This window comes from Erpetoichthys calabaricus, chromosome 4 (assembly GCF_900747795.2).
Source record: "Erpetoichthys calabaricus chromosome 4, fErpCal1.3, whole genome shotgun sequence".
Classification (NCBI taxonomy): Eukaryota; Metazoa; Chordata; class Cladistia; order Polypteriformes; family Polypteridae; genus Erpetoichthys; species Erpetoichthys calabaricus.
The window spans coordinates 101,889,070-101,916,185 of NC_041397.2; the positions used below are offsets into that span (position 1 = coordinate 101,889,070).

The window sequence follows — 27,116 nt, forward strand, 5'->3', positions numbered from 1 at the left end:
TATGCATAGAATACTACGTCTATTAAATCAGTATTTATATACAAAACGCTGCTTGTTTCAGTGTGTATATATATATATATATATATATATATATATATATATATATATATATATATATATATATATATATAGGGTGGTCCAGATCTAACTATGCAACTTTTAATGCAATGCAATAATTAGATAATCATATCTGGACCACCCTGTATATATACTTGCTTCGCTCGCCAAACCCCCCCTGCTGCTCACATATGCGGTTTTTCACTTTCACTAAATAACAAACCTTTAAATTCTCACAGATATGCCTCTTCATTGGAAAGAAATACTACCCTGATGGCAACACAAATTAGATGATCTATAAGTCTCCGACTTAAAGTTTAAATCCGAACAATATATTTGATCTCTTTTTGCTGTTCCATTATTTCACCAAGTAATAATTTCCACTTGTTAGCGCTAATGTGATCTTTACTATCATTTTTTTTGAGACTTTTGTATTTTAGTATTTTCATTATCTCTAACCTGCTTTGCATGTGTTTCTCGCCAACATTTTTAAACCTCTTTAAGACGTTCTACTTTGTCATCTACTCTTCATCTTTTATTTCCGGCCCCGGGCGTGGTTAAATTTCTTGACACAAAGTCTCATCACATGAGACTTGAAAGTGTCTCTCTCTCTGAAAAAGTCACGTCTCGTCCCAGGATTTTTTTTATATAATAGAGATATATATATATTGTGGTGGATGGTCGTGGCTCTTGCCTGGCCAGGATGCCTCCATGGTGGAAGGACAACTGGAGAGAATGTACATAGGGTATTATCTCCCCCAAAGCACTAGATGGCAGTCCCTCTGGGTTGTAGCAGCACCATGGTTTCCCACAGGGCTCCATGGGATTTAAAGTTCGGTAACTCTGACCTGTTTGGTGCCGTGGGTGCCGCCGGGGTGTACTGTGGGGACGGGGATCCCTACTTACTGGGGCTGCAGGACACTGGAAATACTTCCAGGGACCAAGTAAAAGGAACCACCTGCCTTCATTCTGGGAGCCAGATTTGTGAGGAAGAGGATGAAGTTTGTGGGAGGAGTGATGGAGGCTGTGACAGAAGGAGGACAGAGTGCTGTATTACTACTGAGGACTGTGAATGTGCGTGGTTGCATAATGCCTCACTAGGACTGTGACAGCAAAGTCAGAACTTTTACATCTTTTGAATTTTCTTGCTTTATAGTCATTCCAGTGTGTGTTCAGACCAAATTGTGTTTGCATATTTATTTATGTATTGATTTATTTACTTATCTATCTTTTTATGTATTTACTTATTTAAAGAGCTTCTGTTAAAGCCAAATTTCACCCTGCTGACAAATAAAGTTCTATCTATCTATCTATCTATCTATCTATCTATCTATCTATCTATCTATCTATCTATCTATCTATCTATCTATCTATCTATCTATCTATCTATCTATCTATCTATCTATCTATCTATCTATCTATCTATCTATCTATCGTATTAATAGGGTTTCCTTCACATTCTTTAGTATTTGTGTGTGAGTATGGATGTGGTCCAAGCTGTATGGAGAAGGTTGATCAAGAACATAAACCCCACACAGAAGTGAAAAAATATGAAGAGGAAGAATAAGAAGATGTAGACTGGCTTACTAACTATTTTTTTGGTTTATGCTCATACTTTGGATCATGGTATTTCAGGCTTTTAAACTTTTGAGCACTTCAAGAAGCAAGGCCATACAGTTTATTTAAAAAAGTAAGGTTCAGTCTTCCTAAATTAGATTAAGCAGCTAGAAACAGCATGTTTTAAATACAAGCTGTTTAAATGTTATTAGCGTAAATTGTCTTATGTATCTGATTATTTAATAATTTGAGCTTTCTAAATAATTTTATTGCAGACAATTCATGCCACACAGCAACAATATTCATGTTAAAAAGCAGTAATTTTCACATGGTGGAATATAGGCCTAGAAAATATTTGCTTTCTTACTGGAATCGCAGGAAGCAAGAAAAAGGACAATGTGTATGCATCTATAAATCTTTTAACATTTTTTAAGCATCATTCTGGCCCAAAGCCATTAAAAAAATTAGACTTACAATTATACTAACTAATCTTTATTTTGTAAAGCTCTTCATTCGGCACTAAAGTCTTTCCTGAAGTAATTCCAGCTGACCATGGTACAGGTCTTTACGACTAAATACTGATTCTGGTAACAGATAAACCCTGCCACCAATAAGTATGTAAAAACATTGATATTTTGTAAGTGGTATTTAACCTGCTGGGTAGGACTGCTTTGTTAATGTATTTTAAAAATAATAAACTATTAAAAAGAGTAGTGTATTTGCTGAGCTATCTATACTTATGAGAAACTGAAAAGCAAAATTTTTCTACACAGGCCATCATAAACTCAAACCAATCAAGCAGACATCAACGTTTATGTCCTTGTTATGCTTATAGGCTTCCTGTAACTCTTCATGTAACTTTACTGAATACAAATAAAAGTGAAAAAAATTAAATTACTTGTGCTCTATCAAAAGACAAATAAAGAAAAATAACTAACTGTAGAGTAAAGCTGTCAGCTTTAGGCAATGTATAAATTACTTTAGACATCTCAAAATAATAGGATATTTTGTAGAGACGTATGGTATTATTGCAGTGGTTCACAGGAAAGGACCCCTGGTATAAATGGTGAAGGTTAATCTACATTCTGTGTTGTCAGGCATACAGCAATTGAACTTTAGCCCTGACTTGCACAAGTCAATCTTAGTGTATTCTTTTCCTTCAACAATCAGGGCAGAAACACCTACAGTTCTTATACATAACTTAGACCTTTGTAAGGCATCTATTACAATGGAAAAGACTATCCTATTCATTAAAAGCAAACTTCTTTGAAAGGAGTCCACATAAAATGAAAAAAAACTTGTTAATGTTCTTACAACACATTCTCATTGGGGTTAAGGTTACCTAATCTGCTAGTCCACAATATAACCATTCATTTTTATGATTCTGTTGAATAGGTTCTGTTCTCAACGTTGATAAATCCTTTTCTAAGAAAACACATACAAGTAAAAGAAACATGTACTTACTCAGTAAAGATAAATTCTCTGCTTAAATATCACTTCACAGTTTAAATAAAAACATTTAAATCAAGAAATTAGGTTCGAATTGTTGAAACATTACATTTAAAGTTACAGTATAGTCATATATCTATCACATTTAACAGAGTAAATTAATACAGAGTACTCTATGGACTCTGTTAATGGATCAGTAGTAAAACTACACTGCACTTTAGAGGTGGAGTGGAGCTGTGAATGCTACACTGCATAATAATTTAGATAGATAGATAGATAGATAGATAGATAGATAGATAGATAGATAGATAGATAGATAGATAGATAGATAGATAGATAGATAGATAGATAGATAGATAGATAGATAGATAAAATTAAAATAGTAAGTCAGTCATATGACAGATGTTACTGTGCACTTGTACCTTTTAGGTAATTGTATTTCAGCATCTCCAACACTGAAATAATATAATACGGAATCATTTCTTAATTATTTTATTGATAACTACAGCTGCACTGTATGTCACTATATAGTTTATGTAGAGTAGATATTACAGAAAGTATGATTTTTTTTTAAATCACCATTTTCTATTGTACATACATTTTGCTGTAATATTTGGTGCTGGGACCAATTCTCTTTTCTCTGTATATGTTTTCAGAAGAAAATGTAACTCACACTATCAACCTTCTTTTATTTAAGAAAATACTATTTTATCAATTAAATTATTAATTAATGCTTTATTGATGTAAAGCATAGTTATTTAATTAATAATTAGCATAATTACTATTCCCTTTAATAATTAAAATAATTGGTAACACTTTAGTTTACGTACTGCAAAAATGCAGATATTACTTATCTGCTCTCATGTGACCTTAACAAAGGCTTCTTTTGGTATTCATAACACTTATAAAACATTAGTAGATCGGTTATTCATCTCAGTGTGGCTTATTGACATGATGGTAATATGACTTGATAATATGAAGGCTTCATTGGTTTTGTCTTTATATACATATATAAAATCCAACGTCTGTCTGTCTGTCTGTCTGTCTGTCCAATTTTCACAAGAGAACTACTTAATGGATTTAGATTATGTTTTTTTCTATAATTTGCTTGAACTTTCCGGTTGATTTTGTGACCTCTGTCATCATGCTAAGTATCATAGTTTGCTTGCAGTACTGATTTATTCGCGTCAATCCGAGAGAGACGCAGTGGGCTGAGGGAACGGGCAGGACCCTCCTCACTCAGACGCCAGACTCGGGGTGTATCTTACCTCTGCTTAGCTAGCAAATGAGAGAACTACTTAAGGGATTTAGATTGGCCTTTTTTCCAGAATTTGCTTGAACATTCTGGTGGATTTTGCAACTTCACTCATCACACTAAGAATCATAGTTTGCTTGCAGGAGCAATATATTCTCGGTAATCTGAGACAGAGGGTGCGGGCCAAGGGGAGGGGGAAGCCTGACATCAGGAGTAGGGAGCCAGGCAGGGCCCTCTTCACTGTCCTGTTTCACTTCTACACGGGCGAAGCCATGGGGGAAAGCTTGTACTAAATATGTGATATCAAAAGAAATGTGTCTCAGTTAAGCCACCTCATTCCACTTCAAAGTGAAGTTTGTTAGTGTGTCACACTGTACAGATGAATAAACACTTAAACATACTGTTTAAGTTTATCTCTGTATATACTGCATGATATTTCATATTTGTATTTGAACATTTTACTTTGGCTTATGCTGCATTACTTTTTTGTTCATACTATATTTGTATACATATACAGTATGCTAGGCTTATAAATGAAAATGTACTTAATAAGAATAAGCTGAATTGAATTTTATGAGAAATACATATTAAAACTTTTCACGCGCTCTTGCGCAGGATGAGATTTGCTATTTACTTAATAATCTTAAGATTGATGGATGGTCTGTTGTAACTTCTTTTCATTCCTTGGCATGGAAGCAACTTACACCTTTGGCATTTGCAGCCAAACACTGGCATATTCCAGTTTCAACCACCTGTACTACTCTTCCCTGTTGTCTATAATAAATAGGCAATGAGGTGGGGAAATACCACTCTGAAATGGTCTTTACAAATTGTGGATTGGTAAGGATGAACAGGTATAGGCATTTTGCAGTTTATCTCTGAAAAAAATGTTTAGGTGCCTGTTTTCCATAGATGTTTTTATGTAGTATGCTGTTACAAGACATGTTTCGGCAACCTTGTGCATCTATCCCTCCACTCAATATATATTTTATTTTTCTGGCTTTATTAACATTCTTTACTTAAATAATTGTGGTTAATAACAGTTTCCAGAACATTTCAATCAATCAAATAAGCACTTATTTGTTATCAGAGTTCGCTTATGGAATAATAGTCTCATACAACATTAGTCCACCACTGGGTACATTCATGCACATACTAATGCCAGCCTAATTTAGGGTACACGTATGTAAAGAAACTGAAGTATCCTCAGAAAACCCGTGCACACAGGAAGAACATGCAAACTTGCACAGAAGAGACCTGGCCAGAAATGAAACATTGATCTCTGGTAACCACTGTGCTACCAAGAACACATTGAAACAGTTGAGAACTTTTAAAGGGCATTTTTTTTCTCTATACAATGAACCACAGACAAAACGAATACATTACCAAGTAGTGTGGTGGAGATTAGAACTTCAGGGCCTTTCAGATCTTCACTTTATGTTATTTTGGACAATCCAGATGAACTGGATGGACGAGATCGTTGGGCTGAAAGACCTGTTCTCATTACAACTTTTCTAAAGTTATAATATCAACCAGCCAAGGTAAATTTTCCATAGTGAACACCTTACTGTCCAAGAATAAAATTAAGAAAGTACAACTGCTTGAATATTTAGTAACACTTCAAGCACTGGCAGATAAATTAACCTGATGTGGGACACGGGGGGATTTAGAATTGGAGACAAAGGCTTTATGTATATTTAAACTTTACAGCAAATGAAACATTTCAAAACTCTCACAACTGACTTGTTTCCTTAGTGTTAACAATTCACTATTAAAATTTTAGCTAAGTAAGTATTCACAAACACTGACAGATTACATGAAATTCACAGAAAATGAATAGATGTACTGACTCATATAGTAAATATAACAAGTAACACAAATTAAATGCTTCATTCAGTTTAGTACAATTCTTTGTAGATGGTGTTTGTATCAGAAAGGGCCAAAGTTATACCCATTGTGGACACTGGTTACTTAGAATTTAAGAACTGATAAATCCATCACTAATTAATTTATTCTAATAAGCAATACAAATGGTGTTCAGTCAAAAAAAAAATATGATTGGCACACCGGATACTAACATGTGTGCATCATAAGCATTGTTCTCCACTTGTTCAGTTTCAGTGAAGAAAATACAATGCTACTGATCAAAATCCATTTAATCTGAAGCTGAAAGATCACCATAACTAGACATCCGGGATCCAAAACAGCCCAGCATTTCCAGGAGCTACTTCTGTTAAATAACAGGACACCTAAACAGCTATGACTGAAGGAGGCTGAACTAATTGTCAGGCTAATGTGTTAATAGTCAAAAATACAGCTCTGCCAAAATAATATATCACAGACTCTCTAAAAAAAGTCAGCTAAATATAGAGAAAATCATTCAGATATCTTTTTAACCTGTTTATACAAAGGCTTTTTAGCTATTCAAAGGAGTCTACAAATGAAAACTATCCGCCAGACAATAGGCAGCAGATTTCTTTCTTTGATAACAGAACAGCACAACTGAGTATTGTTTTCTTTCTTCAAAGGAAACCTCATTTCATAATTAGAGTGGAGTGACATCAAGAGAGACCTAAAGCAACCAATCTGTATGGCAAATGTGTATGTGTATGAAGCATAATACTGGGACTGTAGGTGCACACAGACTTTATGATTTGCAAAAGTGTTAAATAATTGTTTAAGAATACAGTCACTTTATTTCTAAAATAAAGGGGATCCATTACCACAAAACATTGGTAAGCCTAAATAAAAGCACACTGTGGTACAGTATAGAACAGAATATTATCTGCTATATTTTACTCCATTGTCTGTAAAATGTTATTGCTAATAAAGGTCTTTCCCTGCAAAAATCACAGTAAGACAATGATGAACTGGTTATAAAGTCAGAGCAACTGAGGAACAATGATTATAAATACAGAACTGACTACAGATTCTCAAAAATCAGAGCAAGTGTTTTCTTTTTTCTTGATCTTTGTTCCCTGGAGTTAAAGAATTCACTGTTGACAGCACTCTTAATTCTTAGTCCTTATATCTGAAATCAGCTCTAATGGAAATGTCTTAAATTCAGCTTGTTGAACCTATGTTGTTATTGGATTTGGTGGGGTAGCACCTATACAAGGGACCCTTCCTTATACTCCACCTACCCATAGCAACATTAAAATTACATATGATGTTAAAGTATTGATTATTATAAAATGTATCACAGTGGAACTAATCTTCAGTTCTATTGATTAAAGTATAAACTATCCATCCATCCATTATCCAACCCGCTATGTCCTAACTACAGGGTCACGGGAGTATAAACTATGTTTCTCCAAAATCTGTTATAAAAAGAGGTACAAACTGTGGTACAGCTAGTGGTTGAACTGTCCAGGTGAACAACCAGGATAAAATAACTGTTTACTTATCGGTGTGCTAAGTAACATCAAATCATTTCCTTTATAATGTGCGGCCTTAAGTGCTTCACCTAAAAGACAGTGACAGAGAGACAGTCCAATTGAAAGATATTATATTCTTGTTCTGACACTCTTACCAAGTTCTTTCTACATAACCCATTCTTGTGGTTCTTTGTTAACATCTTTACAAAAGAGGTGCAAACTATTCTGTAAGTCAGATGCATACATGTAAGTAACTTCATGAACGGTAATGGTAGCATAGGTAGTCACATTGCAACAAACAGGGGCCACCACAGAATGTCATACGGGGATAACAGACTCTAGGAGTCCAAGAACAGCAGTGGCAACACAGGGGGTTTCCTACAGTCATCCCAATTTAGAATATAGAGCCTCCTCTTTCTTAGTGACCAGATGACCAAGTAGTGAGTCAATAGCAAGGGCTAAACTGATGAAAGGAAGAGAGGGATGTCAGCTCAGAGAGAGCTTTGAGTGGTACAAGAAAGGAGGCTTTAAATACAGTATAAAAGAATGGGTAAGTGGACCAGTCACTCCATGGATAATGAAGGGATTGACCTGCACAAATAAGTTCAGAGAGGCTACTGGATGTAATTTTTATATCAAGTGTTTTTTTACTTTGTTCCCTGTTCTTACTTTTGTAATGAAGCACCTCTTGTTTCACTTCCACTTTTGCATTTATGTGACTTGAGGGATGACTGACCAGTGACCCTTAGGAGTTCACAAGAGTCAACAATACTATTTCTAAGAAGGGCTGAGCAAAACCCTAAAGATAGAATCACAAACCACACATACACAACACAGGCAACACTGAAATACTTCCAAAATAGTCTCCCCATTGAAAGGCGTAAGTGTCCACTTTAAGCAGAAGTAGAGTATAAAAGCACTCCTGGTTTTGATGACTAGCAGTCCAGAGCATTACATTGGAAATCCTACATTAACCAAAATGGCCCAGTCCACTAAACTTCACCTAAACAACCAATGCTCTTACATCTGACGAGCAGAAACACATTTCTGGATTTATTTAGCATAGCAAATTCCACCCACCCACATTTCTTTTTGAATCAAAACAATCACATTGTTTGTCACTTGCTTGACTAACGCTCCATTATCACGCTGCTAAAGCACAAAAATGCAAAATGTTCCAATGAACAATTATGCAAACTATATATTTCCCTAGCAAATGAGAGAAATGAGAAGCTGAGAATGTGGTAAGAAACAAAGGTGACCCCAGGTTATGAGCATATTGATGACAGTATACAGTCAAAAACACGAGAACAAAATTACCCAAAACTGGTGGAGTTTTAAAATAATTTTCATGTGTCAATATACAGTATATATAAACTTAGAAGAAAGGGATATGTTTACCTTCCAGTGATGCAGTTAAATGTGTCATTGTTTTCTTTCTCTTATTTCTTTACATAACATTTGCATGAAATTATTACAGGCTGCTTTTGAGGACCTGAGCTGTGCCAAGCCTATTATCACACCAAAACATGCTCATATCAGGTTATTTTGCTTTTCATAAGCTACAGCATATTCCATTCTCCTCAGCTATAATGCACCTCAGGAAAGGAGCTACATTAACAGTACGGAAATTGACATAAAGATTCTGAAAGAAAGTCTCACATCCCTAAGTGCAGAAAGGACAAAGTTCACACACTCTGAACAACATTTCATTTTTAAAATGTGATTTCAAGGCAAAAATTGTATCTCACACAACAATTTGGATATTGTAGGGTATAACACAGGTCTTGAATAAAGACACGCAAAGTGGAAATGCCACTAGGGGAAGTCTTAGCATGTCTGTAAAGTGCTAATAAAAATCTATGGCAAGCTCTCAAAAAATGCATTACAGCCGCAGGGTTTCCACATAGCTGCTTCCCAGGTCCTAAGGATTTACAAATACACTAAATGGAAACTCTTAAAGAAAAGCTTGCTGCTGATCTGAGCACCTCTTGTATTATAATATCTTTTGTTTCAAAATCAATTCACTTAAAGCAATAAAAGTAGGATATTTATCCTGGCAGCTATCACAGAGGGCTTCTTCAGGTCTTAAGGACCAAACTAAATGACGTGACTCCGAAAAGAGAAATTACAGCACCCATGTGAATTATGCAGTTAACTCTTAGGTATCTTGACATACGGATGGGGAAGCGCTGCTTGTCTAATCCACAGGTAAGCACAGGCTCAGCCATGCGGTGTGTCTTTATAGAAAACCACAGGGGGAGGCTGACTGCAAGTCTTTGGAGGCAAGTAAATCCTAGCAGGAAGCAAATTGCTATTGCAAATCAGACATGGGTATGCTATCTGAAATCTTATACAAGAGAGGAGGCAGGTGCCACCAGCGCTCTATCCCCGCCGATTCAGCATGCAATGCTCATAAGCCCCAGAGTTGCCAAGCCATACATGAAGAAAAAAAAGACAGCTTTCTTTATGAGTTTCCCCTGCAGAGCTCACTGGTTGAGCATTAATTAACTCGGGCACACTGCGCCGTCGAGTCAAAGAGTTTGTTTTTGACTAAAGTGAATGCTCTTTTTTTTTCTTTTCTTTCTTTTCAAAAATGATCTGACAAAAAAAAATGTTGAATAGCAACTCACATCACAGAAAAGCACAGAATGCATGCACCAAAAGAGATAATGGCATCATTTTGAATCTAATTTTATACAATATGTCAAAATATACACTAAAACAACCAGCTGCATCAGTAAAATATTCCCACAATATTTAAGAGGTGCGTAAAAGACAAGGATTGCATTCTCCATTAAGATACAAAGAATTCTCATAGCGATCACCAGAGTACATTCATAACTGCACCTCATGTGCACAAATTGGTTCTTCTGATTGAGATAATGTACCATCAATTATGCATAGCCTATACAATGAATCCTGTTTAACCGCCTTGAACCTTTGGTGTTAAATATCTGTCAGTTCACCGGATACAAGACACTGAGATGGGCACAACTGGACATCAAATCATTGTTCTATGGCAGTAATCAATACGAAAGACTGAAAATGTACAACCAAAGAAAAACAAATTATTTCCAGCCATAATGGAGGTGCATTCATTAAAACAAATGTTATGCACAGAGAGTAGCATTCGGTACAGATTCACCTCATTTTATAGTTATATGGAAATAATAACAATAAAAATGCCCCAGCATTTATATTATAGCAATTTAACTAAATGAGAACAAATATAGTTTTGCTATTTATTACAATAAAAAAAGATGCTGCCACCTTTTACCATGGGAGACATTAGTATACAAGATAATGAAAAACAATATGCCTGAAATAGGATTATCATTAGGCAGCTCTTAGAAAATTTAATTGATGTAGTTTTTCTTTGGATTGTAACAGCCAGACTTTAAAAGGGCTAAATATGAAAATATGCTTTCTCTAATGACATGCACAACACATTTTTGTAAAACAAATTTGATGTATTCCTGGATAAACTGTTTTTTTTTTATTCACTGAAGGAAACACACTTGCAAAAAAACATATTTTTTTTTTTTAGCAAATAGGTGCCAAATGGGAAATGTAAGAAAAAGAAAAACTGTGGAACATGCATCAGGCACATCAGCAAGTAGGTGTGCAAAATGCAATCAAGTCCTAAACAGAGGTGCAAAAGAAAAATGTTGATGAAGACAATGTTTAGAAAATAGGGAGGTGTCCAAGGTAACCTCCATTCCTATCTTAATCATCTCTCTGAAAAGCTTTAGAATAGAAAGAAAGAAAGAAAGAAAGAAAGAAAGAAAGAAAGAAAGAAAGAAAGAAAGAAAGAAAGAAAGTGATCTTAACATATTCCCTGCAGTGTTCATTCCTTCCACACCAGGAACATATTCTATATAGCAGAAAGGAAATATACCATAAAAATGAAATTAGAAGGGAAACACATCCACCACTTGATTTGTAATGCTCTATTATCAATCCTTGATAACTGATTTGAACTATGCCTTTGCCCTTGAAGTTCCCCTCTATCCCCTCTGTCTGCACATTTATCTTATACTCTATAACAGCAATTTATTTAGCCATTCTGTGAATTTTAAAGCATGTGTCATTCACATACATTGTTCCATATACAGTATGTCATTTTGACAATATCTTATATTCAAATTAATTAATTGAAAGGCAATGTTTTAGCCTAATATGTGCAGACACTACATTAGGTGATATTTAGGTAAAACCCATTTTCTTTTAAAATGAGAGCAGAAGTCTGTTATATTTGGGGCAAGCATGAAAAGAACACCTCTTAAATCACATCTCTACTGAAATAGTAGATATTAAACTATCTGAGAAATTTCAGTGTGTTTTTGACAATGTCACACTTTTAAATTTAACGTTGACTGAACTGATGTACGCTGTAACCAACTGCCATTTCCTTAAACGCCCAATTCCATCAAGTCAAAGTAAGCTGCAACAACGCTAATAAAATCATTCAATGTAGAAGCGTTAAACACATGCAGATGATCTGAGTAAACTCTTCTTTCTAGCAACCTGTTGTCACCTTTATTTCCAATAGTCTAGGCTCTTGACAAAATATTGACTTAATACTAACTTACTCTCTGATAGCAACAAGTGCAAACCTCCCTCCTTATAGCTCATAAACTCCAGGGTCTTCAACTCAGCTTTGCCATTTGACAGACAAATCTGAATGGTGTAATTAGCATCAGAATGTGACTAAAAACCGTAGGTCCAAACGAATGATGAATCCTACCTCAGCATGGTCAATCAATATAAGCAATAATTATATTTTCTCCCACTAGCCACTATGCCACATAAGGTTCATTGCCCCAAGTGTTTGGTAGTACGTCTTTAATTTTCAAAAGCCTACCAAATTAGTATTTTTATTTTATCAACATATCGTGAAGACAAATAAATAAATACGGAAAACAATAACACACCTTTGATTTTGAAAGATAAGAAGCACTTTCACAGTGGGATGAATTTTCAATTTTATACATCATAAATGGTTTTATTCCCATTACTTTGCAAGCAACAATTCAAATTCTGACTTTTTTGTATACTTTAACTAGAAGTATGCAAACTTGACTCAAACAACCAGACAGCAATATCACGTAAACATATCAAAGTGTTTGAGATCACTCTAATGGTGCTGTAAATACAGCGAAGAACAGACAGAGCAGTAAAACACAGCACAACACACAGAATCAGCAAGTAAAATTACACCAATTAAGCTCATTTTCCTCACACTCCCACTTTCTTTCATTAATACTGATCAGTCGTTCTCCTTGTTTAAATGCTCCAATACCTTTGCCTGCCCAACACCGAGTGTCCAAAGGGAAAAGGATTTGCACACATCCTCCTAACTACTAAACAGCCGCCAGCTTATTTTTTTTTTCAACTGCTTTTTACTTCCAGCCAGCACTAGCAGGAAATATGGCCAGGCTATTAAAGTGTGGAAGACACAGCTCAGTTCCTGCTGAGTTTTCCCTCAAACCCACAAGAGTCTGAGGTCCAATGCAGCAGTTCTTGTTAGTGCCCAGTCAAGACTGCCACCTTCTTTTTTTTGTTTTTTGTTTTAAGATTTCCAAATCCAAACGTCACATTGCTTAACAGTCCTGGTTTATTTAACTCAGTGACAACCAGCTTAGACTGTACAGTAGAATAATAACAGATTAAAAGAAAAAAAAAATAAACCCTGTTTGTTTACTGGGCCATCTGGAAAGCATGACTCTTCATATTAATTATTTAACCCGTCTTTCATAGAACAACATCTGGCTTTACTATTTACAGATGAAATCAGTGCATTTGTTTCCTTTTGTGTGATTTCAATGAATTTTTAGTGGAACAGATCACAGGTACTTAACATTTCCCTTACAAAACCATGCAGCAAATTCCATTATAACAATAACAACAATACCTCTTAATAATTTGCCTTCTTATTGCATTTTTGTTTAGTAAACCACCTTAAAATATGTGTGTGGTCCCCTTTGTCTCAGTAAACCTGAAATGAATCATAAGAGGATAATACCAGTGTGAGAAACCATTAAGTCTAGAGAAAGTAGTAATTCACTCCCTGGGTGTTAATGACCTTTAGAGATGACGTGAGCTGAAGCCCCTTGAGTGAATTACGGCCCCGTCTGACTGCCTGACCTTGGGTGAGTCAATTGACCTCTGTGTACTATAGCCCAGCCCCGCTGATAAATTGTACAGCAGCAGGGTCCCTTTAAACACAAGAGGTCCCACAGCAGTTAAGCCTCCCTGCTTCCAATCATTTCATCTGACAGCTTCAGGTATAATTAAAAAAAATGCGGATCTTGGCAGAAACCCGAAAAAATGCCATAGAACGGGTCAAACCTGTAGGAATGTTTGTAGACAGAAAGCAGCATTTTAGGCTAAAACAAAAAGGCAGCACATTTAGCTACCCTGAAACAGTACACCTTTAGAGATACTGAAACATTTTCTTTTTTTAACAAAAGAGATAAACTTTTTTTTTGGATACTACACTGAACACATAAATTACTGCAGTCGTTCACTCTACAGAGTGCAGACTCAGGCTGTTGCAGATTTTGCCATAAGGTAGACTAGACTCCACCTAGAGGAGAATTTATTGGATACTGTCTTGCTGTTTGTAAGGAATGCTGATGAGAAAAAGATCAGTTAGGCTCTTTCATTCGAGAGGCTTTTAAGCGTAAACATTCTCAGCGGGCTGCAGAATAGAAATAAATGAGTGAAATTAAAAAAAAAGGAAGGTCAAAGGAACTGATATAACAAAATGTCCTAAATCTGTTGCCTCTTTTACCAAACATCTTTCTATTTATAAGACAGACATAGGCTTCCTTATTTTAAAACTTGATTCTTATGTTTTTTTGCCTTTCATCAGGTACAATAATCATTAAAATTCTGTTAGTTAACTGTACCCTGCGATGGACTGGTGTCCTGTCCTGGACTTTTGAGAAATGCTTCAGCTTTCCGTCACAGTGTACTCGATTAGAAGGCTCAAAAAAAAAATGGATGGATAGTGTTGAGTGATGAAGTTGCAATGTTTACATCTTTGGCACTGCTCTGGGAGGTTGGTAAAAAATCTGAAATGATTCTAGTCAGACTTCTGATCTGAAGCAAGCAATGTGTCTCTGCTTTAGCTTTAGTTCAAAACACTAGGTAGCATGCTCATTATAAAGTTGAAGCACGCAACACCGAAAAGTGCTGTGGATTGCCATTGCCCTCCCCTTTACGCTCCAGGAATACACAAGTAAACATTCAATTACTTTATAAAGGATGACATGCTTGCGGAGATTATATATATAATGCTCAGTAGCTTGAGAAATGCCATGCTGGTTTCATTTTAACCACTCTTGAAATCTAAGTAATAAGCTTTAACGCTTTAACTTGAATTAAGCATCATTACAAGCCATCCATCTTCTTATTCAATAATTCTATACAAATCAAATTACGGCTTTTGTTTTGCTATGCCAGATAAGAAGCCACGTTTCACACTTTTTTTTTTAGTTCTTCATTCTAAATGCAAAGCCTTCTCATATGGAAGTACGGGTAAGTGATTTCTACTGAAATAAAAACACTGATTATTCCCTGTTAGTATCAAGAAAAGATTTAAGGTGACCTTGTAGATTCCCTTTTCATGCCCCCTCACACCCCCTCAGTAATGAAAGATAATGCAACTATAGATCAATAAAAGGGAATTCTGAGTGTGTTTCCTGCTATTTTCCAACAGCTACTCTGTCAGATTTAAGTTACCCACTTCCATACTCTCAATTCGTCATTAGAAATGTGATCCTGGATATCTGCCCGTGTTGATGCTTGTAAATAACTGAATACACATGTTCATTATGTGCAGATAGAATCTGAAAGAGTGTCATAGGTCGGTCATTTTATTTGCCGCACAAACAAAAACTTCCCCAGTCAGGAGTGCCAGACAGACACGTGACATGAATATCTTTTATCAAGCCGGCATTAATTCAATCACACCCATTTTTTTTCCTCAAGAGTTGAAAGGCTTCATCTAAGCCAATTTGTTGCTGTAAGTGTTCTGTTTGCTGAATGTCTTTTTGTGCAAGGCACTTGTGTTACAAGCAGTGTAAAAAATATATATTTCTTTTGATTTCATCATTTCAAATTAATGCACCAGCTATAATTTTGAAGGAGAAAACAGGACGTTTTTTCTCTTAAGCAGCAAGATGCATCTAATGAAAGTTAAATAATAGTTTTAAACTATTAAAAAGGTGCCTATTGCATTTGCATGGAGAGTTTCTTCACAATGAATGTTATCTATCTGTCTATCTATTTCCCTACCTTTATTAATATAGTACATAATCTATCTATCTATCTTTATTAACATATTATACAATGTAATACATGAGGATGTTTTTAGTAATACAATAGATGTCGCCTTAAAAGTTTATTGCAGATGTAGCCATTAGAGAGCATGGATACCATGCTTCGTCAACTGTTCCCTTGTTCTTTTTGAATTGGATTTCCAGTCTATTTATAAACCTGGTGAGGCTAAACAGTATACTATCATCCTACAGGGGAAAATCCCATAGACATACGCAAAAATAAAAAGAGCAAAAAACAAAAATTCATCATCTGCTAACATATGTTATAGTAGAACATGTCAGCAGCTCACCACTAGTAATCTATCAGGTTGCATATGATTATTATACCTAGTGTACAGTGTTTTAAGTAGGACTTTAGCCTTGTCTGACATGACAGATTTCAAATTGCTTAAAACAGGCTTAGCACAAGGGATATGCAGTAGTTGTCAGGGGCTTAGTGAAATAGCTCTTCACAAAGCAGCATTAACAAGGAATGTAGAAAGCAAGTATACCTTAACAGTTTTTAGAAGGTTTTACAGACCTACTTTCCAAAGTGCCTTGACCTCTTTGCTGAAAAAACAAAATGCATATGCATATAAAAAAAAATGACATTTATGGTAAGGAAATGCACATACACGGCTGCAAGCTTACACGCACATACACACGCACACACACGCCAAACCTGTCAGATGGAAAGCGGCTCTGTTTACTTAGGAAATGTGCACACTGTGAGGCAAATAAACACATTCGGAAAGGGCTTATTTTTGCCAGGATATGACTGGAATAACACCTTCCGGAAAGAAGGAATGCTTGAATGTGTTTTTACGTGATGTCCCTTAGTGAAGTCTTTAAGATCTCAATGCCAGACACTCTTCCTTGGCCATAAAATTCTTTGATGACTCGTTACTAAATAAGCTATTTTTATCTACTAAATGCTAAAAAAGAAATTGTGCAGTCCCCACAAAGGTACTTGTGACACCCCCAACCTCTTTTTTTTCAGTTTAACTATTCTTATTCTAACAGTAAAGTCAGGTACACAATTTAAAGAAAACAATGGATAGAAGTTAATTTTACTTTTTTTTTATTTTTAGACTTCTGAGAAGTGTTTTGACTTGCATATTATCAAAAACACAGCAAATCCTCAGGAAAAAGATAAGAACAAGTATGGTGTGTTCTTAAATTACCATATAAATGTAGCACAGCATAAGGTTGTGAATGTGTATAAAGCTTAGATTTCGACATAAATCACAATCCGCGGTTTCAACAGAACTAACAATCTGTCTTGCTCACATGATAAAACCCCTGGAAACACGCTTTTTCACTTTAAAGTGTGCTATTTCTTTTCAGAGCATTTACATAAAGAGCTGTAAGAGAGAAAGGAAGAAGAACAGGTGGAGACTAAATTAAGGGGGTATAAGATGGATGTAAATTTTGTTTCCTACCTGAATTATTGACATCCTATTAACTGGAGTCTCAGTTGTGTTTGTCACAGAGCTTGTAAAACTGGTGTGACAGCCAACATGTCCTTGAGGAACAGTCAGATTGTTAGAGGTGGGTTTCAGGTACATAACCTCTGACCTGGGTGAACTCAAGGGTAATCTGGTCTGATAATCAAAATACATAGGGGAAGTGGCAAGCGAGGGGCTACTGACCACATTCATGACATTCATAGCATCTCTCTCCTCAACTTCACTTTGCACCAACATGATATCGTTCTTATTGATCTTTTTCTTCTTGTTTTTGCCTAACTGGGGATGTGAGTACTCTGCAATCCTGCAGTTATAAGTCCTGATCTCTTTGTTTTCCCTCTTGCACTTTACAGCTATGGTAATCATGGCAGCAAGTAGGATGATGGAAATGATGCTCAAAGTGACGATTAAAGGCAATGACATGTCCCAGTGATGCTGCTCCTCATTTATCCGTGGCTCCCCTTCTGGTGGGGAACCAGTATAGGCTTTAATGATCAGTTTAGCCACAGCAGAAAGGGTGGGTTTTCCATGATCTGTCACTTTTACTATGAGCTCAGCAACTGGTGCTACTTCCTCCCAGAAAGGGTGCACAGTCCGGATCTCCCCAGTAACTGAGTCTATCTCAAACAAGTGATCCTCATTCCCATCGGAAATCTCATAAGTCAGCCGCCCACTTTCTCCATAATCATTATCCACAGCTCTTACTGTGGTCACAATGTAGCCCACCCCGACGTTTCGAGGTACATGAATTTCAGCTGTGTCATTCTGCAGGAGTGGTAAAACGATCACAGGAGCATTGTCATTAACATCTAAAACGCTGACCCGGACAGTCGCATTACTTTCCAAATGAGGTGACCCTGAATCCTTTGCCAGGACTTTAAACTCAAAAAACTTAGTTTGCTCATAGTTAAAGGATCTTAATGCGTAAATGGCTCCATTTGTGGGGTTCACTGACACATACGTGTAAATGGACACATCCCCTACATGCGATGGCAAAACTGAATATGACACAGTCCCATTCAAGCCCATATCTGGATCATGGGCTAGAACTGAGCCCAAATATTCCCCGGGGATGTTATTCTCTGGCACCTGCAGAAGGTAAACCGGTTTAGTAAAACGGGGCGCGTTATCATTTTCATCTAAGATTTTAACTGTGAAAGATTTGGTTGAATTGAGGGGTGGAACCCCATTGTCTTTGGCCACAATGGTGACATTGTATTCGTCCTGGACTTCCCTGTCTAAAGGCCTATCTGTGACTACAGTGTAAAAATTGTCATAGTTCTCTTCAAGTCTGAAAGGCACATTGCCCAGCACTCTGCATTGGAGCTGACCATTTCTGCCTGAATCCTTGTCTGCCACCCTAACCAGGGCAATGACAGTGCCAGGGGGGGTTGACTCACTAATGGCCCCCTGCCGGACTGAAACAAAACCAATTGAGGGCATATTGTCATTTTTATCAATTACTTTGACTGTGACTTTACAATGGGCAGGAATTGGATTGGGTCCTAAATCCTTTGCCTGAACATCAATCTCAATTATTCCACTTTCCTCATAGTCAATTTCCCCCTGAATCTTTATGACACCTGTTTTAGGATCAATGAAGAAAAGCTCTCGGATCCTGTCGGGCGTGTAGCTGCTGAAAGAATAAACAACCTGCCCATTGGTGCCTTCATCCGGATCTGTAGCGTTTAAATCTATTAGAACCGAGCCCACGGGGGCATTTTCAGGGATTTCCACAGTGTAGGAAGGCTGTTCAAACGATGGGCTATTGTCATTGGAGTCGATAACTTTCACGTTGATCTGTACCGTCCCTGATCTGGGATGTTCTCCTCCATCCAAAGCCGTCAGTATAAGGGTGTGATGGCTCTGCTCTTCCCTATCCAAAGGTCTCTGGATGACTAACTCGGGGAACTTAGTCCCGTCTCCTCTGGATTTTACGTCCAGTGAAAAAAGATTGTAATCGTCACGGGTGATCTGATAAGTCTTTAGCCCGTTTTCACCAGAGTCGGGATCGTGCGCGCTTGTCAGGGGAAAGCGAGTCCCAGGCGCTGCGTTTTCCGAAATGTCAATATCAATTTGATCCGATGGGAAGCTGGGAGCATTGTCGTTTATATCCTGGACGTCCACTTTGATCATGTAGATCTCTTTGTCGTTGGCAAACACTTCCAAAGAGAGCTGGCACTTGGGGTTTCGTCTGCACAGTGTTTCCCTGTCGATGCGCTGCTTGGTGTACAGCATTCCGCTCTCGGGGTCCACGTCGATAAGATGTGGTGCGGAATTCTCCAAAACCCGAAAGTTTGATTTCTTATTTCGGTCCGCAGGTCCGAGCCTGGCATCTTTGGCAATGCTGCCAATCTGAAACCTAGGCCCTTGCTCCTCTGGGACAGAATAATTAAGGTTTTTCGATGTCAGGGCTTGCGCCCACAGAAAAAGGAAAAATAAAACAGAAAGGTACATCCCCCTCTCTCCGAATGCGCGCTTTACGTTGTTATCGAGATTTTGGCTATACTTGCAAACCTGTTGATCTGCACAACAAAATGATCGTTCGTAGTAATAATTGTCATTAGGCAGATGTATCAGGTTCACAGTGATATGGATGGGAGAGGGATACAAATGCTGCGGCAGGAATGGTCAATCCATAAATGTGCTTAAATACAGCTGCTTTCCTTTAACAATTTTCAAGGGATGGTGCTGCACAGCCGCTGAATTCAAATGCAGTGCCTTCTTTTCAGCTAAACGCCCATAAGCAGCCCCGCTTAACAGGGCGCAGGTCTTCACTCGCAGAGCTCCGATGCAACAGTCGCGGCGTTTTTTCTCTTCTGAAATACAAAAAAAAGGGAAAATAACGCTAAGGATTTTAAGTGTCGGTGGTAGGGAAGCAATAAAAATCGATTCTAACCTAAGGTGCCTGATTGGTTTTCTGTGAAGGACTATTACAAATAAATCATGTATTATCTGTTGCCGGCTCGCTATGGACCGTCGGCACCGTGCCCGTATACTGTACATTTAATTGGATTACTCGTTCAAAATGATAAAGGGAGCTCCGATTTGCTAGTGGAACCTGGGCTGCCGTTTAGCGGGCTCATATAAAGCATTCGGCTAAGGCGTATTGTAATTGGCAAGCTAGATGCAATCGATTAAAAATACCGATTTTTTGTTTATGAAAACGCAGGTTTGTTTGAATATTTCTCACGCTGTATGTTATTCCATAAGTCTAAAAAAGCAGCAGGTTGCAAACCTTCCACTACACAATATGTTACAAATGTTCTCAATTTTTTTATTCAACGTTTTTCTGCGCTAATACTACGACTGCGAAAAACAAGTCATCTTAAATATATTAAGACAATTATTATCCGAAATTGTATTAATTCTATATTACGGTTATTCAAACAATACGTTGAACGGTGAAACGTGATATAGAAATGAGCAACAACGCAATAGTTTTAGAAATTCTTATTACATTCAAATATCTGCACCGTGGCCATCTCGGTTTCCCCTTTATTTTTTTAAAGCGACATAAGCACCAAGGCTACATAGTGCTCAAACATGGAACACTGTCAGCGGGTGTTTACCTAAATAACCATCAAAAAACTGCTCCCCTAGTGCCCCTTTCTCCCCTTAAAATTATTCTCTGCAAGAGGGCTTGGGGACCCTCAGGGCTTCCACTGGAGAAGCTGTTGCATCCACTCTCTGAATCAGAGGCTAAGTCGTATTAACTCGCAGCGTACCGCTTCATTGCCCTGCACTTTATTAACAAAAAAAAAATCTAATCCTATGGACCGCTTTACATATCGTTCGGTTAAATACTTGGCTTTTGACACTCACGCAGTTATGCTTTGTCCCAGCCTGCATCAGTTCTCTTCTCTTCTTTCCTCTCTACCCCCCTTTGTAGCGAACTGGTGAGCGTGCATTCAAGTAAACTGGTCCAGAAAGTAATGCTGGCAATATCAATGAGCGAGGATTCACAATTGCTCTCTGATTGTAATGCAGCGGATTGCTTCCACTCACGCCTCCTTTTTTCAGCAAGTCACTAAATTCCACCCTGAAGAATGCTTAGCAGAGGGTGAAGATCCAGTAAGAAAATATAGATCCAGAAGGGATATTAACATTGTGATCAGTCGTCAGTGTCCCGCATACTGCATTGATGCAGGGTAAAAATGTACCTCTTTTTGCGTTGCCCTTGCCAGTTTCTAATTAGTCCCGAAATGTAAAGAAATAGCTGAGAAAGTCAAAGGCGAGGTTTGCTTTAAAATCTCAAATTTCCTGAATGGAAATGATGTGTGGCTGTTCCGTGTCACATCAACAGTTGAAGATGCGAGGATTATTATTTTACACTGTGCACCTACATCTCTCTCTCTCTCTCTCTCTCTCTCTTGCTCTCTCACCCTCCCTCTCTCTCGCTCTCTCTCTCTCTCTCTCTCTCTCTTCCAGTGCCTCTCGCTGACTAACTCTGTTCACCTCATAGTGCGTTAAACATTGTTACTGATCTCCTGCCAACCAATGAGCAATGAAGAGACAGACCCAGCCCATGCGGCCTCTTCCCCAATCACTGATCCGCGTTTGGCGTCGAGGGTGGGATTAACAAATCAGTTCAGGGAGTGTGTGATTAGAACTGTTAGTTTTGACAGAGTAATTGGAGAAAGGATTTTACGGAATTTGTTCTTCCAAATGCACAAATCATGTTTTGTTTGTTTGTTTTTTTTTTCTTTCAAATGTAAACCAGCTCTAGTTGTTTCTTCACTTTAGCCTCTGATTTGATAAGTCGGGTCCCCACCTCAATTTTAAATTGTATGTACGTTTTAAATTTTGCCAGGATGTAAAAGTTAGGAACTTGAACATCCACCGTTCAGCAGTTTGCCAAAATGACTGATATGCGCTTTCTCACACGAGGCAAGATTATAACAAATTAGCAGAATCACTATTTTAAACTCACCGTGACTTTTTTTTTTATTTAATTTTTTTTATAACACTCCCATCGTTGACGTGCGATTGTGTGTGTGTCTCTTTAACACCAACTGATTATATCTGGGATTCTCATAGTACGCGTGCGAGTTTCTGTAATTCCTCACCTTCTTCCTTGGTTCGTTTTATTCAGGCGAAAAGCTCTGAGAGCCGCATAAGCTGCAGCACCCGATGGTAACGCACACGTTAAGACAGACTTTCCGGTAAAGCGGATGAGGTTTATTCATAGGCTGATTTTGGCAATATTACACGTACGTTTCTTTATTCTTATGAAGAAGGTAAGAGGAAACACCATTCTTCACTCTCGGGAGAGACAGCGGTGAAATAAACCGACAGACCTCTGCATCTGCAGTGGACACGAGGCATGCACTATTGCGCGTCTGTAATGAAGAATCCTCCGACTGGACTTAGAATCCAAGCATTATAATGTGTTTTAGAGTCCATCGTTAAGATCTGATCTAAAATCATCATTTTGAATAACCGCGGGAGCTGTTAAAAGGAATGTGTTCCGGTTTTAAATTGGGTACACTTCATTATTCTTCTGTTTGTTCCTTTATGTATTTTTTCATGAACCTGATTCAAAATGAACGCTTTTACTAAAGGATGGCAAACGCCTTGAACAAAAATATCGGTGATTCGAAATTGCTACGTTACGGGTGAATATGTTATGTGTGAAATAGGCGTCCCGTCTGGAGTCTCGTGGCTTTTGCCTTATGCCGCTGGCATTGACTGTATTTATCATCTTTTTACGTTTACCGTTATTACGCATAGTATGTAAGCAATGCCTCAGCATGGATCAAAACACATTAAATTTCTTCTTGCAACCCATTCAGTTAAAAAATATACCACACAACCCTCTCACAAATATCAAGGCATAGCTTTAAGAACTAAATAGATAATGTTTGATGTAACTTATTGACGTGTTGGGATGAGAGGACATTAACGCTTACGCCACTTTTTGCATTTCATTTAGTGCACTTAGGAGTCAGCATATTGTCTTTCATAAATGTTGCAATCTTTTCAATCCTTTGTACTTAATTCATATAATACTGCTTAACTATCTGATGATGAGGATGACGACGGAACGTTGTATCTCTCAAAATTGTACTAAAGTGTCAACATTATGCTAGCTATATGAAATGGATTTTCAGATGTAGCAGGTTCCGTAAAGAATGGAAGGATGTGAGAGAGCAGAGTTGCAACAAGACAATGTATACTGGTGAGATCTGATGCACACCAAACAACCATCAGCAGAAGAATCACTAGATATTTGCTCATTTGATTGTTTCATAACAGTAATCACTAAGGTAATATTAGTGCTGCTTGTTGTTGGTTTGTGTTAGATAATTACAATTGTAAGAAAATAAGAGCTCATTTTATTTTGATCATCATCCGAGTTTAAACTACTTGTTCTTTCTGATTAGAACAATGACAAAACGTGAGGTACCTGTAGATCCATGAGAAAAGTCAAACTCCGTTTGCATTGTAGTTTCTTCAAATGAAAGCACTTCAACATGTGTATCATACTTATTAACAAGTGCTTTAGGCCACCATGGTGTTTGAAAATGTAGATCTTGACCTGTTTGGTAGAATGTTCCTTTTGTGTTTCTGACAGTTCAGTTGTAGATTCTTGTGTCCTCAAAGTGTAAATTAAATAAAATTGTTAATCTAATATGTTTAATTACGACAAGGCAAAGGTGATTCATTATTATGATCTGCGAGGGAAGCAAGAGATTTCTTCTATACCTTTGTGACACGGGGTCAAGCAATCAAAAATACATTTCATCAGTTTTTCATTTCTAAAACCACCTAATGGATGGCAGGTACATTATACAAGATGTGACTTTAGCATTATTTTAATGATTGAATTCCAAAAAAAATAAATAAATAAATCACAACATACACATATTCACCTTTGTTCACAGTTCCTGCTTGCTTTGTAATTTACTGGTGATGGGATTCAATGGTCTAAATCCCTTAATAAAACCAGAGCTGTTCCTGAAATCTTTTTATCCATTTTGTGTTCCCTTTACAGACCAGGATTATAATCCTATTCTGCATCAGTGTCTAAAGCATTCTGATTTCTGTCCACTTATTACTTTGCTTTTGAAAAAAAATGTAATCCTTTCGTCTTAGATATTAATTCCCAGCAAGTGACCATGATTTCAAGTAAAAAAAATAACTTTTGCATATGGCCTAAAGCAATATATTATTTTATATTTGTTGTCCTAACTGTTTTTTACTGCTTGTTTCCTTTTCAACATCACACAGTTCTATATAAAAAAGTACTGTATATCAGTTTATTATTATTTCCTTGATGATGGGCAGAAAAAGTTAACTCGTTCATTTGGATTCTGTTATTTTTTAAAAATAGATTTTTGAAACCAGAGAGGCGAAACAGGCTTAAAACAAACAACACTTTTATGAAGCCACCAGTTGGGATGAATCATCTAACACATTGCCTGCTTGTTAGTAGTTAGCTTGTAGGATACTGAGCTGGCTACAAATGCATTTACAGTATATGTCGTGCTCTTCACCAGTGCAGATTAACAAAAGCTGCAAAGCAAGTGGTTATACAAGTATACCAGGGTACATATTGTATAGCATCATGAGGAGGACTTCAAAAAGCTGCTAAAAAAGACATATTTGTTTTTTCAAAGGTGAAATATTAGTTATGAGCTAACACAATTAACAAAGGAGAGATGTGACTAATGAGATTATATCAGACATATTCTAGTTAAGTTAAGTTAAGCCAAGCAACACAGCAGTATATATGCAGTGCAGAGACTGATAGAGCTATGCTTGAAACATGTTGCTCAGTAGTGTTTTTTATCATACTGCTTCTTTCCTGTACAGTGTAATTACAATACCCAGCAGATAATCTTTGAATTCTTTGTCTATCTCAGCAGTTAATCAAAACTAGCCAGTCATGATGCAGCATTTCTGACCAATTTTTTTTTCTTCTTTTTTTTAACATGACAATGCTTTGGAACATAAATCTTCCAAAACAAAAGATGACATTATCATAATAATATAGATTTTTGCAGGTTCTTGCAGTGCCAATCATATTAAGCATTTTTATAGCATCACACACATTTTAGTTTAGTGTACAATACTGTATATTCTCTAAAATAAATACTAAGCATGTGCTATTTAAACTGGTGCTGATTTAATTACTAATAGTCAGTACAACAACCAGTAATTTAAATGAATAAGTGTGGAAATTACTATGTGCCTGTTTGTTCTTCTAAGCGCTGACCACTTTGTTCTGTAGAGGGGGGCAGTGCATTAGAAACTAAACCAACAGGTTCCGGCAGGCAGAGAGCAGCATGCTGCTCTGGACATTAAACTCGTTTATTGTAGAACAAGAAACAAATTGAGAAAAGCAAATCAATGAATATTGCCAGAACTGCACTTCATAGTGAGAGGAGCACACACATATATTCACATAGTCGTAGGGAGACTGTGAAAAATCCACAGAGAAAGAACCGTAAGAGTGAATCATACTTGGAACCTGGGAGCTGTGAGGCAACAGTTTTATAATGATATGTTCTGCCACAGTGCCGACCGACCCTTTACTTGTTTCTGGAAGAAATTAACCTAGTGCTTGATGCCCCCTGGAGGCCAGATGTTGTATTTTTTAATGAGCTGCTTGTCTCAAAGCCCATCCTGCACTTTTAAACTATTTCTACATATTGTAAGAAATTTATTTTTTAAAAAAAGTATGATTCTTGCACTTTTGTGTAATTGGGCGAGATTTCCTGAGTATATTATAAAGGAGAGTGTTTTTGCTTGAGAACATTTCAATAATGTTTATAATTTTGGGACATTACTTTTGTGCCTTCTAGATATTGTTTGACTTGATTCAATAATCTTAAAAGGTGGACTTTTATTTATTTGTTTTTTACATGAATGCGAATGGTGCAGGAAGAGACAGAAAGGCATAAAGCTAGGGAGACATTTTATAATAAATTTTATATTTTAAAAATAGCTTTCAGAATATTAAAATTATGTTATTGGAAAAAAAAAACCAAATGAAGTATATTCCCACACTGAAAAAAACAAAAATTATAAGAGGGTTACGGATGCAATACCTCTGTGAGTATTTCAGTGAAACATTGTGTCTCTAATTCTCTCATCTACTTTTTCTTAATTAAATGTTATTTAGCCTAGAGAACACCTTACAAAAATACATACAGCACATCCATCGAAAACTACACTGAGTACAATATTTCCAAAAGAAGATTGCGATGTATTAAATCAGAATAAACATTTTAAGGTCTACTTCTACCCTAATCAAAGAGCTGTCAATTAAAGTATAAAATAATTTGTCATATGTATCAACACATTAAAAAAAAGAAAACAATAGAGATATAGGCCTAGCAGGGTTATTTTACAACAACATGAATATATTTTTACCAAAATCAAAATTATAAAAAAATCATGGAACTTTGTACGTTTGGGTCAAAGTTTACCCAAAAAATCCTACATATTTTTCTAATTGCCAATATCCCAGTTTTGTCATAGTCATAGTGTGGTGTGTAGAAAGATACTAAGTGCCAAATATTAACTCTGCTCATCTCAAGTCACTGTTAAAATGGTAACCTATTCCAAAAACTGCAGAAAAAAGAAATGTTTATCAACTTTTACACTCTAAAAA

At 36.8% G+C, this 27,116-nt stretch overlaps 1 protein-coding gene across 2 annotated transcripts in view; it reads right to left on the bottom strand.

Moving 5' to 3' along the window:
* Positions 1-21,911, bottom strand: part of pcdh17 (protocadherin 17) — a 129,764-nt gene extending 107,853 nt beyond the window's left edge. Inside the window, exons 1-2 of one of the 2 annotated variants that reach the window (XM_028799634.2) lie at positions 21,320-21,911; positions 17,468-20,313 (exon numbers count right to left, since the gene is read on the bottom strand). In XM_028799634.2, the coding sequence (XP_028655467.1) occupies positions 17,468-19,951 (2,484 nt within the window). In that variant the 5' untranslated portion in view covers positions 19,952-20,313; positions 21,320-21,911. The remainder of the gene's footprint in view (positions 1-17,467; positions 20,314-21,319) is intronic. The other variant, XM_028799632.2, reaches the window with a different exon arrangement.
* Between the last annotated feature and the right edge of the window lie 5,205 nt (positions 21,912-27,116).